Source organism: Solea senegalensis, linkage group LG3 (assembly GCF_019176455.1).
Source record: "Solea senegalensis isolate Sse05_10M linkage group LG3, IFAPA_SoseM_1, whole genome shotgun sequence".
In the NCBI taxonomy this organism is placed as follows: Eukaryota; Metazoa; Chordata; class Actinopteri; order Pleuronectiformes; family Soleidae; genus Solea; species Solea senegalensis.
The window spans coordinates 20,409,860-20,428,360 of record NC_058023.1 but is presented as its reverse complement, the minus strand read 5'-3'; the positions used below and the strand labels follow the sequence as shown (position 1 = coordinate 20,428,360).

Genomic DNA, 18,501 nt, shown 5'->3' with positions numbered 1-18,501 from the left:
TAAAGGAAGCAATTGTATTGAATTTTACATTTTAATCTGGCCGATATACCGATACCAACCGATACAGATTCCCATCCGGACTATTCATATTTTCTGTATCTGCAAAAAAAGCATGTCATGGACGAGTCTCTGTGATCAGGGAATGTGGAAAGTGTGAAGAGGCCTAAAAGAGTAGTTAAGCATTAGTTAACCTTGAGGTAATCATTGGTCAAGGTGGTGTATTTTAATTTTTATCCCTTATAATATCAACCTGCCAAGGGACTACAGGCGGAAATGAGTCTCTGGCCACACAACCTGGCATATTAACATTTTTAATGTTTATTTATATGCATTGTCCCTTTCCTTAAACAAATCAATAGAAATAAATTAACATGCTCATGACATTTCATTTCTACTCTATGTATCTGCACGACATGGACGCTCAGGTGTGAGTGGAACCTCAGGATAGGAAATGTTGACATAATGTTACCGAACCACTAACTAGTGATTCGTTAACATGACCTGATGATTCCATCATCATTAGTTTGTGTCAGTCATTGTTATGTGTTACCACACTGAGATTACAACGCACTTCTGTACAACCAAAAGCATGCGTGAAAACCAAAGTGATGTCATATTTACCATGCAATTTACTTTTCTTTTCTTTTCCCCGCCAGGATATTTATACAGCTCAAACATGTTCTGATTGCTTGCACTCATTATTTTCCCCGTTCTTGTTTTCAGGAGAAGTGAAATGTTTACGCAGTGTACACACCAACAAAAACACGCCTGATGTTCACCAGCAAGTTTATTATTGGCCAAGGAAAGGACCAATAATAAAGGAGTGTTTGCATTCCGACTGTGTCTGTGAGGCTTTTCAAGGATCGCTTATGTCCAGCTGCGTGTGTCTGTGTTTGTGAACGTGTAAGAGGTATAATTATGGAGGAAACACAGTTTTTGTGTGTTTTACTGAAGAAGGCATGTTAATGTGGGGCATCTACTACATAGAGACATGTGCAGGACAACAGAGCTCTGCAGGGATCAACTTCCTCACCACAACACCAGCCTCTGTTTTATGGCCTTTGTATATTTAAAATGATCAATTCACAAGTCCTCGCTTTACTCACCAGCCCCATGTTCACTTTCCCCGCACATAGTGACAGAGCAGCGAGTGGCACAACAGCTTTTTATCTTTGTCTTCACTTGGATGAGGTTGACAGGGAGTGTTCTTTACAGTTGCTCAAGACAGATAAGATTAAATGATTAAAATTAAGTTTTATGAATTTAAAAACGTGTTCATGATATTATGATAAAACCAGTGTCTGAAATGCATCTCTTATGTTCTGAGAAGCACGTGTGTATAAATCCTTTGTACTCATTTACCTCGTAAGGAGTGAGATGTGGTTTATGATTAGTTAAAAGTCAGGGTTAACTGGTTATGGTTAAGGTTAAGTATAAAGTTTTAATCAGGCTGTTGTGTTGTAACAAGACAAAGAATAGCTTGGCAAACATGTGTGTGCTTGTAAGCTCTACAGGACCTTTTCTAGCATAAACACTGACCTTGTCATCCTCATGGAGACCAAAACCTGGTCCTAATGAGGCAGAACCTCATTTCAGAAGAACTGGTTAAATTTAGGGCCAAGATTTGAATTGTGTATGTGTGTGTGTGTGTGTGTGTGTGTGTTCAGAGGGCAGGACATCTCAGTGGGAGTGAATCAGAGAGAAGATCATATAAAAGACACCGGGAGACTGTGGGACCTTAAATCCTTGTCCTCTCATCAGCTGCTCTCTTCACTCCCTGTGCTGCTCAGTTGTGTCGATCTCGTCTCCTCCATCATGCTGGTGCGAGCTCTGCTCCAGACCTCGCTGGTCCTCTGGCTGGCTCAGCAAACTCTGCAAGGCGGTAAGAAAAACGCAGGATTTATGTGCATGAGTAAAAGACAGACGGCTGCATTTTACATGGAGCTTTTGGTCTTTGACTTTCACTTTGTGTTCAGACGTTTGTCAAAGTGTCGGAATATGATTCTCTGAGTCATGTATAATCACTTAAAATCATCCAATTTGAACAAAATATAAAATAGACAGTGACATAGTGTAACTGTTGCAATGCAATTACATTTTGACTAATGCTGCACAGTTTTATTTAGCAAATTTCACTTATTTTAAACAGAGCTATATAATAATAATATTCATGCTACACAATTTTGACAGGTCACAGTAGGAAAATCATGGGTGTAAAATGGTCACAATAATGATGGCTGTGTTCCATTTAGCTTCCTCAGTTTCAGGGTGCATGCTGGTTCACTGTCACACTGTCCTGACATGAGCACCTGTGCTGTTCTGTGTCAAAATTTCTGCTCTGCAAAGCCACCACTTTTTTTTTTTATAAACCTACATGTTTGTAATATTTTGTATAGCAAATTCCCCCATTGTGGGACTAATTAGGGAATATCTTCTCAGTATGATTTCATAATGGATGAGTGTCCTCCTCCGTGGGTCACTCTCACTCACTTGTTAGATATCATGTCTCTGAGATTGAGGCGTTGGACAGCGCTGGACAGTCTGCGGGCTGCTGCAGCATCAGTGATCCCGCCAAGTCTCTGCTGCGCTTCATATTATCTAATTCCTTTGAATCACGAGACCCTGAAGAAAAAAAAAATCTGACGGGCAAATGTGAGCAGAACTGACACGCAGACGTCGTCATCCTCTCCTTCCTTCAAAGGATCTGTGTGTGTGTGTGTGTGTGTGTGTGTGCTGCCATGAAACACCGCCGTGACATTTGTAACATTCACAAGTTTGAAGTCATCCTTGTCCGTCGTCTGTCAAAGACATGAAAGGAAACTTAACACAAACCAAACTTAGTCTCTTTGTTTTAACGACAATTATTCAGTATAATTATAATTAATTAGGAATTACATATATCTTCAAAATAATAATAATGACCTATTTTGCAAGGAAATGTCATTAATGCAGTAATTATTTTCCATTTTTACCCTAACATGAACAGTATGGTGTGGACTTATGACTCTATTTGACAACAACAGCTACTATTAAATACATAGATATTTATATATTACTAATATTTAATTTGTTTTCCTTTTCAAGGGGTTAAACCTCAGAGTGTGTCCTGGGGGAGAGTGCTGCCAGCCAGAGGTACACCACACCTTCACATTTTCAACTTCACGTTTCACTTTTTTAAACTTTTTGCTCATGTACTTTAAGAGCTTTCAGATTAATCCACACATTCTTGTATGTTTTTAATTTCATTTTCTTTTGTTTGTCATCTGTTTCTACATTTTGTTTTTTCTCCAGGTGTTAATGTTGGAGTAAAACCTGGAGGTCAGTTGTGTTTTTTCTTAATAAAACCTATTAAAATAACATGCCATTAAACATTTTTAAACAGAAGAACAACAAAAAAATTAAAACTTATGTCTGAACTTAGTTGCAGGGGCCCTCGGCGCTCTGGGGAACCGATATGGCAGCAAAGCAATGAAGACTGGACGTATGTTTGACTTTCCTTTAATCTGCATGCCCTTCTTTTACTTTCACTACAGATAAGTCACAAGTATTTTATTGTTTCTTTTCTTCAACAACAGTTGGACGTTATCCAGGGGCTCAGCTTGGTGTTGGTGAGTCACATCATAATTAACTTAGTTATTCTGTTTGACAAACAGATTCACAGAAATCTTTCATACAAGATTCAACCAGTGTGCTTGCGCAGTCTTGAAAGTCTGGAATTTAGTGTGAAAGAGTCTGCTCTAATGCACTAAAGCATTGACATGATTTTGACAGCTGGTCACACAAATGTACTGGAGTGATCGTGTCCAAAGTCATGTCATTATATCCCTTTATTCATTCATTCAGGCTTTATAGTTCTGACCGTGCTTATGGTGAAGCATGTTTGTGTGAAATTCATGCACATTTGTGATTATTTGCTTTTAAAGCGTGAATGTAATTTTCTGGGAATTCTGCATTCATTCATCCATGCTTTTATTACAATTTACTTTTCTACTAAACACAAGGTACAATCTTAACAACAAAGTAGGAACGCAAGTATAAAACTACATAAAGTCGAGGTCTAGAAAACAAGGTTTTCTGATTTGAGAAATTCTGGAAAACGTTTTATTTGGATAAAGGGCAAAGCAGTTTTTAATCCAACCTTTGAGGTGAAAAACCCAGTGGAGATCACCTTGACTATGGCTGATCGTCAACAACACTGATTTGCTTCTCTCACGTGTGCAGGAGGTTACAGGTCTCTTGGATTGGGAGGTAGAGCAGGTCTGAAGCCGGGTGGATATGGAACCCAGGGAGCATATGGTAAGTCAATATCACCTTAGAAAGTCATCTTCTTCAACTGCTGCTTCTTTCTGTTGAGCATGACTGACAGGTCTTATCAAATAAATCATATATGCTCAATCAATGCAATTGCAGGTGCCAGCCTGGGCACAGGAATGGGTCTGGGGACTGGACTTCCAAATGGACTGGGACTGGGCTACGGTCAGGATGCAAGACGTGGTATTTTTGTATTTGTTTATTTATTCACACATATGACTTTAAAGAGATTTACTTAAAATCCTTCCATTTTTTTTCAGGGCATTTTTACAGGAAATTGTTCAATTTCTCATTCTAATTAAAACACAGGAAAAAACTAACAAAGAAACATAAACCTGGTCCAGTGATTGAAGTAACAAAGCTAATGTATAAAAGAAGATCAAGTAATCTACTAATGTATATTTTAAACATCTTTCTTTACAGCATTTTGGCCAGTATCGCACCAATACTGATACTAGAGTATTGTATCAAATCATCTTATAAATACATTTATTGGCATCTAATGGCACCCGTGCTAATTGCAGTGACAAACCATGAAATCGTAGTTTTATCCTCACCCTTTGACTACAAGCACAGAGGAGATGATTTACATGTAAGCAATAATTGAATTCTCTCTAAGTAAAGACTTTACAATAAAGCACTTGCAATAAATAAATGTTTAAGGGGTATCAGCAGCAGAGATACAGTATTTGTAAATACTGTATTTTATTTTACCTGACCTTTATTTAAGAGATATATAAACTCTTTGACGAGAGAGGCCTGACCAGGACGGCGACAATTCATTTAAAACAACTGCAATTTTCTAGCACAACACTGTTTAACTGAATTTGTGAACATGATGACGCTTTAAACGAGCCTGGTGGTGGTGACTTTTTGACTTCTGCATCAGTGGCCAAAATGGCCACGTTTGTAGACCAACATATACAGATGACATTCTGTTCTTACAGTGAGTGACGGCGTGTCTACATACAAACTCATACAGAATACAGTGATGCATACAGGAGCCAGTGTTGCTTATAAAAATGTAAAGCACTCTCTTCATTAACTCTGTTCATTAACTCTGTGTTTTGATTTTGCAGCCTATGGTGCTGGTCTTGGCAATCTGCCCGGTAAGTAATGACACAGTTTGTCTCGTGGTTTTCTGTGCAGTGTTGTCCCCGCATGGTTCTGAAATAGCTCTGCTTGTTTGTTTGATGAATCCCAACTAAGAGGCACTTTGTCACTGTCTGTGAAAATGATGCATTAGTTGGGTCGCGTCCGAGCACATAAATGACATTGAGCTTGTGTAGCAGCGGAAAAAACCCGGGCCCACGAGTAATGTAGTGTGTTTGTTAGTGTTGTTGTGATTTAAAAATATTGCTCTACCTCCTCCGAATGCCGGCAAACAAACCTCGGCCGTCGTTAAGTCAAGCTTTTTTTTCAACTAAGGCTCCTCGCCAAGGTGAAGGCCTGTCTCCCTTGCAAGGTTTTAGAGACACTAATTCACACTTTTGTAACATCTCGGCTGGATTATTGTAATAATCTGTCATGTATCCAGCGACTCCAGCTGGTCCAGATCGCTGCCACTCACTTTTTAACAGGAAAGAGACCACAGTACATCCGTGTTCCTATTTGTTTTAGGATTGATTTTAAGATTTTATTGTTGGTTTTTAAAGCTCCTAACGGTTTGGCACCATCTTCCCTCTCGGAGTTCCTTCTTCTTCACACCCCATCCCGAGCTCTGAGGTCTAATAACAGGCTGCTTTTAGATGTAGCCAAAATCCCAACTAAAAGCCTTTTCTGTAGCTGCCCCTAAACTTTGGAACGAGTTACCCATGGAAATTAAATCTGCCTCCACTATTGAATACCTTAAATCACTTCTAATTGGAAAAGGAAATTGGCTTGTAACTGGAGGGTCGCCGAAGGGCTGGGGTACCCCTGAGCAAGGTACCCAACCCCCATTGCTCCCTGGGTGCCCTGGGTGGCAACCCACTGCTCCTAATTCTAGGATGGGTCAAATGCAGAGAAATAATTTCCCTAAGATGATTAAAAAAATATTAATTAATGACCCTTCACATGGGTCACACGGTGGTGTAGTGGTTAGCACTCTCGCCTTGCAGTGAGAAGACCCGGGTTCGAGCCCCGGTTGGAACAAGGGCCTTTCTGCATGGAGTTTGCATGTTCTCCCCGTGTGTGCGTGGGTTCTCTCCGGGTTCTCCGGCTTCCTCCCACAGTCTAAAAAACATGCAATGTGGGGATTAGGTCAATTGGACACTCTAAATTGACCATAGGAGTGAGTGTGAGAGTGAATGGTTGTTTGTCTCTAGTTGTGTGTGGCCCTGCGATGGACTGGCGAACTGTCCAGGGCGTACCCCGCCTATCGCCCGATGTAGCTGAGATTGGCACAGCACCCCCCGCGACCCTCTGGTGGAGGATAAAGCGGTAGATGATGACTGACTGACCCTTCACATAAGGATAAGAATAGTCAACCCCGGACAATTCTACGTAGTTTTTACTATTTTATTATGTCACTATTTTACAGTTTTATATCGTTTTTGTTGCTGTTCCTTGAACTCTGCAAAGCACTGTTTTTTAAATGTGCTCTAGAAATAAAGTTGACTTGACTTGACTAGACTGAACTTTGTTTCCTTGCCAGGATACGGGCAAGGATCTCTCGCCGGCATGGGCTATCATGGAGCTCGACCAGGTAGGTGATGAATCATGCTTTACGTCAGGACTCTTTACTTTACTTCCATCCATTTAAAGACATAATAAAATTTCATAATCACAATATACTAGTGGAACTCTGCAGATAAGTGGCCGTGGAAAGTATGAAGCCTACCTTAATGGAAAAACTGCAGATTGTAACAGACGCTCACCCCTCTGTTTCCCCGTACATGTCAGGAAACTACAGACCAGAAAATAAGTCATTTTTTGTCATGAACTTCCCCTTCAAAATGCCAAATACACACTCTGTCTGATCAGTTTAATTGGATTACTGGAGGAACATGGCAAGGCAAGACGGTGGCCTCCTTCTTTATGTTAAATTTCTTATACACTTATACAAACATACTGATGGGTAATGTATTCAATTTCTGCCAATAAAAACCTACCCAAATATTACACGCTGGACCTTTAACGCCACTGATGTTTTAATCAGATCGTAAAAAGATTGCAGGCCATAGTGTCAGTCTCTATTGTGAGTGACCCTAGTGACAGTCCCCCCTTATCTGCTGCCATTAGGACTCGGACTTGGGTATCCCACTGGACAGAGAGCTGAGGACCAAATACCTGGTAAAGCCTTGACCACGTCCACCTGTGGTCTTTGTGTTTGTTTGTTTGTCCATGTGTGTCTTTGTTCTGTGTGCACCTTCTGTCTGTGAGACTGAGAGGCACACGTGTTGTTGCACGTTGCATGAGTGAGATTAAGATGTTATCTTTAGCAGGGTTATTTCTTTTGCAGAACCAGTAATGCTGCATAGTTATTTAATTATCATTCACCAGAAAAAACACTCACACCTGTTTGTTTATGTGTGCGTGCCCCATGGAAATGACCTTGTTCTGGTTGCAGTACTGGTTTTGTGTTGCAGTAATTGGTTAACGTATGAATGCAAAAGTTAGTTTTTGCTGTGAAAGTGGAATTATCTGTTGTTAGCAAATGTTTTTTTAGCTCTTAAAACATTTGCTGTGTGCCGTTGTCGGTGTCATCAGTGTTTTACTAAGCTTTGTCTTGTGCTGTAACACTGGTGTGATGTGTTTTTGGGTCAGCAACATGTTGATGTTGTATGTTTAATGTTGATGTCATTGCACTGATGCAGTGAGAAGGACAACGCATGTCCCTCTAAAGCTTCAGTTTTGTGTCATCTTCTTGCTTTTTCATCGTGATGATGACTCCTCTTCCTCTTCTGTCGACTAATCACAGGCCATAATGGGTTTGGTTTTGTAGCCATTTGGTCTTAAATTTGAGTACTGATTACTCCAAAGATGATGCGATGTATGACATCGGATGCTTAAATACACACATCATTAAATTCAAAGTGCAGTCTTTGAATTGAACTGCCAAACAGAACATGTTTTTGCCACTGGTTTCCACAGTGTGCTGTTGAGCCAAGAAGAAATCATGAATGCATGATATTTCTCTGCTAGGTTTGTCTGCAGCAGATTTGGGAGGACCTGAGTTGCCCAGTCTGGGCCAAGATGCTCAAGATCCGAAGAGAAAAAAGAGCAGAGCTCTTGTTCCCATGTATGGAAACAGAGACAGAAGTGTTGTACCTGAGATGCCAGTTGGAGTAGATGGTATTCTTGGTCCCTTTGCAGCTAAATTACAGAAAGGAGGAGAGGTCAAAGGCCTTGATCCGATTGTTAGGTCATCAAGTATTGGTAAAAATCAGGGTCTTTATGCTTCACAAGCACAAGGAGGAGGTAGTCATGAGCCCACAGTCTTGAAAAGAAAGAGCACCACAAACCACGAAGCCACACTGGGAGCTGGAGGAGTTAGACAGCAGCTGCCTTTGAAAAATGACGGCATCAGAAGCTCGAGCTCTGCCTCCTCTCCTGACCAGAGAGCTAGAGAATATGATCGGGCCTTTCAACAAAATCAGTGGACCCAAAACTGTGGATCCACGAGGGAAATCGATCACCGTGAGCTGAGTTTAGTGCCTCAGCTTCAACTTGGGACAAACAGTGAGCATCTTGGCCATGCAGCTCCAAAAGCACAAAAAGAGAAATTCTATCCATCGCCTTTTTCACAAACTCAGGAACCCCGAGACCATTTAACTTACGCAGCAGACAAGCAGGGTGTCAGAGACCTTGTGCTGGTGACCGAAGGCACAGATGGGCTTAAAATCCATGGACGTGTTGCTATAGAAAGCGGGAGTCGTGGTTCTCTCAGTCTTCAAGGAAGAGTAGGTCTCATAGTACCGCCTGCAGGTGGAAGCCAGGGCGTTGCCGTCGACTCAGTGGAAGGGCAGGAATCTGAAGACTTTGCTGGTGAAGCAAAGCACCTTTATCGTGTTGAACATGGGGGCAAAGAGCCAAAGGCTCTCGGTATCCCAAGGCAAACTAGGAGGAATAACCAGGCAACACGTAAGCGCTTCTCCTCTCACCTCCTCAGCACAAATAATCCATGTATAACTTAGTTGTTTAATAGTTTGTTTGTTTTTTGTGGACACATGAAAGTATAAGGGAAGAAATTAAACTCAGCATACTCTGTCATTTCTTTATACCTCTAAATCATAGAACAGCAAACAGAACACCTGTTGCCTGGGTGTGTTTTCCTGAGCACAGTCGAGCAGGCGTCTCGGCGTCATTTCACCTGTGCAGGGACTGAGTGGACTTCTGTAGTAGCTGATCTTTAGTTCCCAAACCTCATGCCAACAAATGCATGATGGCCTTATTATAATTAAATTATCTTGGTAGTACCATGGCTCGTTTTATAGATCTGAGATGAATGATATTTGATCCAAACAGACTTTATCTAAGTGTTTTATTATAATCAGTGTGACTTCTCTTTAATGTAAATCAACAACTGGAAGATAATCACGTTTTTTGCATTTATTGGCTTTAAATGAAGTGTCATGTGGCTTGTGATTGCTGAGAACGGACCCATCATTTGTATTTATTTCATGGACTGGACTCATTGTGAGCAAATGTATCTCACTGCTTTGGTTTCCTCACACATGGTGTCTTTTTATGTGGGATTTGCCAATAATGATCCACATGAAGTGTATTTAAGGTTGTGTTATTTCAAAGGTCCATGACATCTGTTGTTTTTAGGATTTAGTCCAGGAAAGACACTGCACAATAGTGAAGGTGCTGAATAACGTGTGTCTCTTTGCTCTGCTGTCTACAGCACATGCCAAACACTTGTCCAAGAAAACCACTGTATGTTGTGGAGATGGAAACTTATTATACATTTGTAATTGTTAACCTGTGTCTTAACCTGATTGTGGTATTCAATGTTATAGTAGAGCTTTATGGAATTGTTCCTGTTGAATCTGGAGAATCTGGGTTATTGTGTGATAACTATCATATAATGTTATAATAATTGTCATTTATAAAACACTCAAGAATGATGCACAGAAAAGTAAAAACAGTTTAAGTACAGCTGATGTCAAAAGTTTCCAAAAGCTTTGACAAAAAAAGGTAAATGTTTGAATATTAACCTTTTCCCTGTCAATGTTTATCTTTAGTGTTTCATAAGACTATTTGATATTGTGTCCATGTTAAATTCCTGGTGATTTTGTGTTTTCCACAGGTTACACTGGAGGAGCAGGGAACTACCTGGGAGCCAGCCTTGGTGCTGGAGGCTATGGCGCAGGTAATTGTTGTGCAATAAATTCACACAAATCTAACAGCCCTTTTTTAAGCAGATGGAGATGATGATGAATGTTTCCTATGCTCTATCCACAGGATTGGGACAGGGAACGTACCTGGGTGGTGCAGCTGGCAAACTTGGAGGTAGAAGTACATACATTTTCCATTTTCACGCTCTGTTTCTTTTGTTGTGATTTAAGAGAAAGTATGTGCTTGTTTTTTTTCCCTTTGTGTACCACATCCTGCCTGTCTCTCAAATAAATGTCAGCTGCTGCTGCACTTGGACAAGGTGGGTATCCTCAAGGTGCTGCCGGCAAGTTAAACGGTGAGGCTGTGTTTTTTTTTCATCTGTCGATTTTGCATCCTTTCTGTTCTTCAGCCTTTTCTCTTCCATACAGATTATTTGAGTTCTTGCCAGGAGTTAGATGAGAGGTTTGATGCAACGTAAGGATGCAGCCACAATAACTGTTTCAACAACCGGCAGCTGGTTTTAGCTTTAAATCCTGCACATGTCTGTACAGTAGACCTGACATAGTATGATTGTGACAGATTGATGATTAATGTTCAGGTCATTTGCGTGGAAGTTAATACTAATTAATACTAAAAGTAATACTAAAAATAGCAGTGACCGTTGAACTATACTTTGCTTTAAAGGTCATGTTTTTTTCTTCCCTCTGGTGAATACTTCCCAGTGAAATGCAGAAGAGGAAATAATACTCATCTATTATTTTAGTCATCGCCAAAATCCTGTGAATCTGACCTTCTCCCTTTTCAGCATGGATGTGTTACTACTGTTGTTGTTGTTATTATTATTATTTACAGTAGTAGTAAACACGTACCCCAAATTTGTTTTACAGACAAACATAATAATACCTTCACAGATAATAATAAAAGCAACTCACGATAAAATATGACCACACAGACACTTTACATATATTACACAATGCATGCACTTGATACTGTAAATAAATACTAAAATAATAATAAAAGCACCACATGTCTATTGCACAATCTCTACGGCCTCAAGCAGTGTTGTTTAAAAGTGTTTTATGTTTGTCTTAGGCTAAATACTTGTATTTTCTGTGTGAAACAAATCTGATCACAGGCTACGGAGAGGGAGCGTACCTGGGTGCTGTTGGCAACGGCTATGGTAAGTGGCAAATCACCAGTGCTGAGAAATTGAAACGCTTCCAGTCAAAGTGCACACACTATGTACGACAACACTGAGGCTGAAGCAAACAATTTACCTTGAAAGGTGAATTATTTGACATAATTTTTTATTCTCTTTGGTGTCAGAGGGAGTCAGGGAATCATTGGCGTCAGTTACAACAATGGGGATGTTCAGCTAAGGCAGACTGTTTAAGAGCTGTCTTTGTTCTGGTTCTCTCTGCAGGTGGAGGAGATGCGGCAAAAGCTTTGGCTGCAGGTACTGGTCATATGTTCCCCTTAGTGTCTCCTTTCCTCCCCCGTTTTCTTCAGAAATATGAAATGTACCATTGAATTGTGGACATTAGCCTTTAAAAACGCTGACTGCAAACGCTACTTAAAACATTACTGTACATGTGCGTGGTTGCCAGATTTGCTAAATACTTATACCCACTTTTTTGTTTCTGACATTGAACCTGTTTGGATAATTTCATTGTGTCAGCAGCAGGCGGAGATTGAAAGTGTGTGTGCTTTGGAGCAGCAGTGGAGAATGATCATATGATGAGAGGAGATGACAGGGTGACAATTAAGGACTGAAACAACTTTATATACATTAAATATCCTCCAACAAAGTGAAGGGAGAGGAGTAGAGAATGAAAAGTACCCACAAGGACATATAAACTGCAGCACATATTTTGTGAATATGCTGGCACTATTGTTATCAGTAATGCCAGTTTTACTTTTCCTTAATCTCTGATGACATATAATGGAAATGTTATGTCTTAATATAATTATAGTCCCTTTAAGGTTTATATATATATTGATTTCAATCTGATTTTAACATTCAGCCTTTTTCTCTGACCAGGCTACGGGAATGGATTCAGCGACGGATATGGAGCCGGTGAGTGCTGAATGTGCAGGAAAGGCGAGACTGAAGTCTGCTTTGACAAAGTCAAAGACTCGCTGACATCATCATAGTGCTAATTTATAGAACTATGTTTCAGGGCTTGGTTACCCTGCAGAGTTAGCTGATGTTGCTGAGAACAAAGCAGGGAAGCGTAAAGGTAACTGTTAAAACCAGTTATAACCGGTCAGAGGCTATAACAGGTGATGGCATTAACCCGTAGCTGCTTAACCTACTAGAGCTGAAAATAAAATAATAATAAGAGGCCATGAGTGGAATAACAGCTCCTCTGCTGAACACTGGGTGTAGCTATTGTCTCTTATTTACAAAAGCTGACCGCTTTAAACGTGATTAATCTGATTTCCTGCTCCTGTAGATGCTTTTCCTTGCCCACTCTCACCAGTTTCATGTGAATTGTTTAAGGAAGTAAGAGTTTGTAACCTACATGTTTGTACTTATGATTTTCAGCCCTCAGTACAGGAGGCTATGGTGGCCAGGGAGGATACGGTAAGAGTTTAACACTGTATAGTCATCCTGCTGCCACACACTGAAGCAAATAAACCAACACATGCTTTACACATTTGACATTTTTGTATAAAAACAATATGAACGCACACCTGTGCTCTTTCCAGCACACAGTGCCGCAGAACCTGCAGTCTGTTTGTTGTCAAAAGCAACATAGTTTGAATCAGAAAACAAACAACCACTTGCAGCAAACATCAAAGTTATTATTTTATCTGTCAACATTATTTTAATCAAAGCTGAGGAGAAAACAGCGGAATCTGTGACTCTCTCGTCTTCTTTCAGGAGCACTCGGTGCAGGACTGGATTCAACTGCAGGCAAATATGGTGAGCACAACTTCCATGTCTGACACACTGTTAGTCAGGCTTCACTCAAAGTGGCTTTCATGGATGAGTCAGACTGGAGCATAGTTCAGAGCTTTGTTCAAAGCCTGTGCAGATGAAAGGGTGAAAAGAGAGAAATGATATGAGTCAGTTTGACCACCTGAATATATTTTCTTCCTCTCTGTAGGAGGCGCCCCTCAGGTTCCTTATGGTAATGCCCCAGTGATTCCTACTAGACTGGAAGGTAAGAATGTGTTGGCAAACTCATTGTATAATAGAATACATTTATGTTACATTTATGTTACATTTATGTTACATCTTGGGGGCGACGGTAGCTCAGTGACAAAGCGTGTCGTCTTTCAACTTGAAGGTTGTGGTTTCTATTCCCAGCTCTTTGGGCAAGACACAACCCCATGATGCTCCTGACAGCTGTGCCGGCAGCGTGTAAATGAGTATGAAAGATGAGTAATGAGTAAAAGAGGCGCTGTATGAAAGTGTGAGAGAATGGGTGAATGGCAAAAAGTGTGAAGCACTTTTGAGTGGTCGTCAAGACTAGAAAAGTGCTATATAAATACAGGCCATTTACCACCTTTGACAATAAAAAGAATTTCCACCATGGCAACTGAAGGTGCAGCTTCCTGAGCTGGCTTATTAACTTAAGAACTAAACATATTATGGGTCAGCATTTTTACACATCATCGTTATACATAAAGGAAAACATTGACACCTAAATATGTATCAGGAAATATTGTGCTGTAAAATGATCAGCATCACATTTTGTAATTACAATTAGCAGCATATAATTACATGTAAAAACATTTTTTGTAACTTGCATTGTTGAATTTGTTGACAACTGGCTTGCCCACTTTCCATTGTTTTTACAAAGCTAAGCTAACTAAAGCAGGTCCAGTTGCATGTACCTAAATTCCTTCAGATGCGAAGCGAAGCTATGTTAAGCTAATCGTCGTGATGGCTATAATAAAATAATTACCACACCGATGTGAGAGTGGTATCGACTTGTTCATGAACTCCCTACAAAAATAAACACATTTCCCACAATGAAATGACCACCCGGGTTCATAACCTGGTCAGAAACACGGGCAACTCTCAAATCATGTGGAGGATAAAACAGGAGACAATGGATGGATGGATGAGAGGCTATTGAATACTTCCTTGTTGGTAACCATGGCAACAGTGCATTGTCCCAGTTCATGGAGAATAACTGGTTCTCCTTTGTTTTTTTCGAAAACTTTTGCCTGCATGTGTTTGTTGGTGTAGTCAGGGCAGTCAAGGTATCAAACGCCTCACAACGTTGTCCATCGATTAAGAAATCACAGCCTCGGGCCTTCAGCAGATCAAAGAGCAAAAACAAGTTATAGAAAATTCACAACATTTTTTTTTCTTCTTGTACATCACATGTACTCAACATGTCATTTACCACAAGCAGAGTTTATAACTGATGTGTTTGTCCCCCAGGTGAAGGGGGCTATCCGTATGCTGCTCAGCCACTCAGCCTGACTGCTGAAGGTGCTAAAACCTCCAGCAAATATGGTGAGAAAAGAGCTTGTGAGCTATGAAGTGTGAAGAACTGTGGGGTGGAAAAAACTCTGCTTCAGGGTGTTGTTTGCTTATAATGTCACCCAGTGAAGTGGGAGCTCGCTGTCCGACAGTTGAGAGCGGAAGAGGCTAAAATGAGTGCAGGCGTTCTTCAGAATGATGAATTTATTTCCTACCACTGTGTTTTTAGCACAGGACAAACTGTGTTTTTATGATGTGAGCTGAGTCTGTGTCGTGTTTTAGGTCAGTTATGTGTAAGGATATGACTTTTTCATGAGCGTCTGATGTCACAACCTTGAGGCTTTTTATTTTTTTACAAAGTAGTATTAGGGCCAAACTGAAGAGAGCAAAAAAGTAATAATTCTCTATTTTTAAGTCCTGATGTTAATGATAATGTTGTGCTGATGTGCCAAACTGATTAACACAGGTGTTGCAGCTGATGGTCTCAGATTTTGCTTGAAAAATAATTCTGACTTTATTCTCATAGTCGACTTTATTCTTGACAGATTGAAAAAGACATGTCTTCAGTTTCTGTATTCTTCACTCCTTTTCTGGTCACATGACGTTGTGCATGTTTCTCTTTACAGCCTGTGCTTAGTGAAGCATTTATATCATATTTAGAGTCTTCATTGTTGTTAACCCTAATGAAGTCCATTAATTATGTTTTGTGTTGTTTCAGAAGCTGGTGCAGGATTTGGAAATCAGCAAACAGGTGAAGTAGTAACTTAGTCTAACCATAACCTGTTAACTATTACTTAACTAACCCTTATGCCTCTGACCTTAACCTTAAACCTTAACCTCAGATGAATGTTTCCACAGCATAAAACCCACACAAACACACAATAAAACTCCATGAATGCTGCATCTATAGCTATTTTTATAAATATAAAAATGCACAGCAATCACTTTATTTAGTAAACTACACATGTGATAGAGTGTCAGAAGATGCACCTGGTGTGGTTTTCTGCTGCTGTTAGGTCGATGTCCTCTGCGTAAGGAGTGGTTATTTGAATTACTGTTGCCTTTCTGTCACTTTGTAACAGTTTTGGTCATTCTTCTCTGAACTCTTGTCTTTTTTGGACATTCTCTGTAGACCTCGAGGATGATTGTGTGTGAAAAGCCCAGTCGATTCTGAGAACAGTTGTGAAAGACAGTCAGACACCAATAACCATAACGCTTTCAAAGTCACCTTCGTTTCTTCCTCATTCCGATACTCAGTTTTTATCTTGACCGTGTCTACGTACCTTAATGTGTTGAGTTGTTGCCAGATATTTTTTGTTAACAAGCAATTAAAAATCTAACATGATATCTTCTGCATGTGTTTGGTCAGGTTATGGTGCTCAGATGGGGGCGACTCAGGATGCTTTGGGTAAGCAAGAAAACCCCATAAACAACTTCCACTTACTTTGCATTTAGCTGCTTCTCTGTCATGATAATCATGATGACACACAGAGTCACTGCACCTGTGCTACTGTAGCTTTCATTTCTGTTTAGTGTATGGGTTTTATGTGCATCTAAATATTTTTAAACCTTATACTCACAGTTTGCTTGGTGTTTTTTTTTTAGACTAAAACAAAATGAAGCAAAACTATTTTTGGAAGATGACCTTCGGCCACTTTTACTCATCGCTTGCACGTAGAAACTACACCTGCATATGCATTGTGTATTATCATCCAGGGGGTTTCTGATTTGTCCTCTTTACAGTGCTCACTCACTCAGCTCCATTTCTCTCCCCCTCACTCCACTAGTTCTCTGACAATATCAACATGGCAGTGTGTGCAGAAAACACAGGAAGAGACGTCCTACATAAGGATCGAGCTGAACACTGCCCAACTGTAAATCAGTTAAAAACACTTGGTTACAGCACCACTGATCGCCACCGCTGATTGCCAGCGGCGTGCGGCGGGCTGAATAAACTGCCGCTGTATGTGACTGTATCAGACCGGCGACTGTGCTCCGGAGATCTTGCCACCGCTGATTGCCAGCGGCGCGTGGCGAGCTGAATAAACTGCAGCTGTATGTGACTGTATCAGACCGGTGACTGTATGCTCCGGAGCTGGCGATCAGTCACACACAGCGCCAGTTTAGGCAGCTCGCCGCTGACTATCAGCGGTGCTGTCCCTATGTCTTTTTAACTGATTTTCACAGAGAGTGCAGCACCGCTGATCGCCAGCGGCTCTATGTGACCTTTTCTTAACAATGTATGTGTTTGTACGTCAGTGAAATACGTCCCCTGACTAAATACGGCGACCGCTGGCGGCAGTCTGACGTGAAGTGGTGCGAACACACAAACACATGTTTGCTGACTTTATCCGGCACATTAGCTTCATATACAAAATCCTCTGAGGCTGGAAGTTTGTGTAAAACACTGTGCTCCACTGTGCAGCCACGAACAGCACACTTCAAGGTGGAGCTAAGGTGGAGCTCTCCAAGTAAACTTACTGGTGGGGTGGTAACATTCGTGGTGAAATGCGCATGCTGCCAGGGCGCAGGGAATTCAACATCAAGTGTTTTATCGCCTATACTTACACTAAGTGGGACCACGAAAACATGACTGAGTATTGTTTTTCCACACTTTGGCGACTGGTAGGGCCTCCAGAGTCCCAAATATAAGTATTTAAATGGTTAAAAAGTTGATTTTACATAATATGTCCCCTTTAACATAAAACAGGCACATTATTGAAATCCTTTTGGATGTGCTCTTTCACAGGAGAGCAGGCTGGAAAATATGGCGGCATGAACGGTCCCCTTGGAAATGGATACAAAGGTGAGAGTGAAGTGTTGAAGTGTTTGACATGCAGGACCACTTCCCCCATGTTTCTCTTTTGACGTAAAAACAGAGGAAAACAAAACTCAGTGGTTTCACAGCCACTGCCACTGACCAAACCTTTCCTGACTGTGTGTCTTTGTGTGTCCTCACACCCCCCCACCCCCTTGTCTCCCCTCTACAATCAGGTTAATTCACATGACCTGAACCTCCTGAAGTGGATTGTTTCCATGATGTGTTCACTGTAATGTGTTTTGTGTGTTTCACTCCATTTTGTCCTGGATTGTTTTTTTTTGTTGTTATCAGCTTTGCCTTATGTTTTCTTTTTTTTCTTTTTTTTTTTTGGTCTCTCACTCTCTCTATAAATGGACATTTTGTTTTGTTGGTCCAGAAACGGCAGCATCAATGCTGGAAAAAAAAAAAAATCAGTGGTGAACATAAACAAATAAAAAGTGCAAGTAACCTGTGCCAATTTTTTACAATTAATGTTAAAATGAACTGTTTTCTTGTTTTAATCCAATAAATTATATGTCAAGTGATGCTGAATGGAAGCCTCTGAGTTTAAATGTGTTTAGACATGGTGTTAATATCACACAGCACACAGGAAGTTTCACCACTTCCTTTCTCATGTTGGGCAATGACAAAGAGACAAAGACAAAGTGATCACCAAAACCAG

At 40.6% G+C, this 18,501-nt stretch overlaps 1 protein-coding gene across 1 annotated transcript; it reads left to right on the top strand.

The window, feature by feature from the left end:
• Positions 1-1,631: 1,631 nt before the first annotated feature.
• On the top strand, positions 1,632-18,148 carry LOC122767314 (glycine-rich cell wall structural protein). Its single transcript, XM_044022767.1, has 25 exons — positions 1,632-1,882; positions 3,085-3,132; positions 3,292-3,318; positions 3,422-3,481; positions 3,576-3,608; positions 4,222-4,296; positions 4,411-4,494; positions 5,391-5,420; positions 6,947-6,997; positions 7,534-7,584; positions 10,547-10,609; positions 10,702-10,749; positions 10,874-10,930; positions 11,711-11,755; positions 11,999-12,031; positions 12,617-12,652; positions 12,756-12,815; positions 13,124-13,162; positions 13,463-13,504; positions 13,689-13,745; positions 14,978-15,052; positions 15,738-15,770; positions 16,389-16,427; positions 17,769-17,825; positions 18,014-18,148. Exons 1-25 carry the CDS (start codon positions 1,636-1,638, stop codon positions 18,016-18,018), a joined length of 1,395 nt encoding a protein of 464 aa, XP_043878702.1. The 5' UTR covers positions 1,632-1,635; the 3' UTR covers positions 18,019-18,148.
• Positions 18,149-18,501: the final 353 nt, after the last annotated feature.

Bases quoted from the DNA above. Each gene is read 5' to 3' on its own strand.
- LOC122767314 (XM_044022767.1), top strand. From the start codon at position 1,636: ATGTGTGTGTGTGTGTGTGTGTGTGTGTTCAGAGGGCAGGACATCTCA. The intron at 10,750-10,873 runs GTAGAAGTACAT...AATAAATGTCAG, and splicing joins TGCAGCTGGCAAACTTGGAG to CTGCTGCTGCACTTGGACAA. The intron at 11,756-11,998 runs GTAAGTGGCAAA...TTCTCTCTGCAG, and splicing joins TGCTGTTGGCAACGGCTATG to GTGGAGGAGATGCGGCAAAA.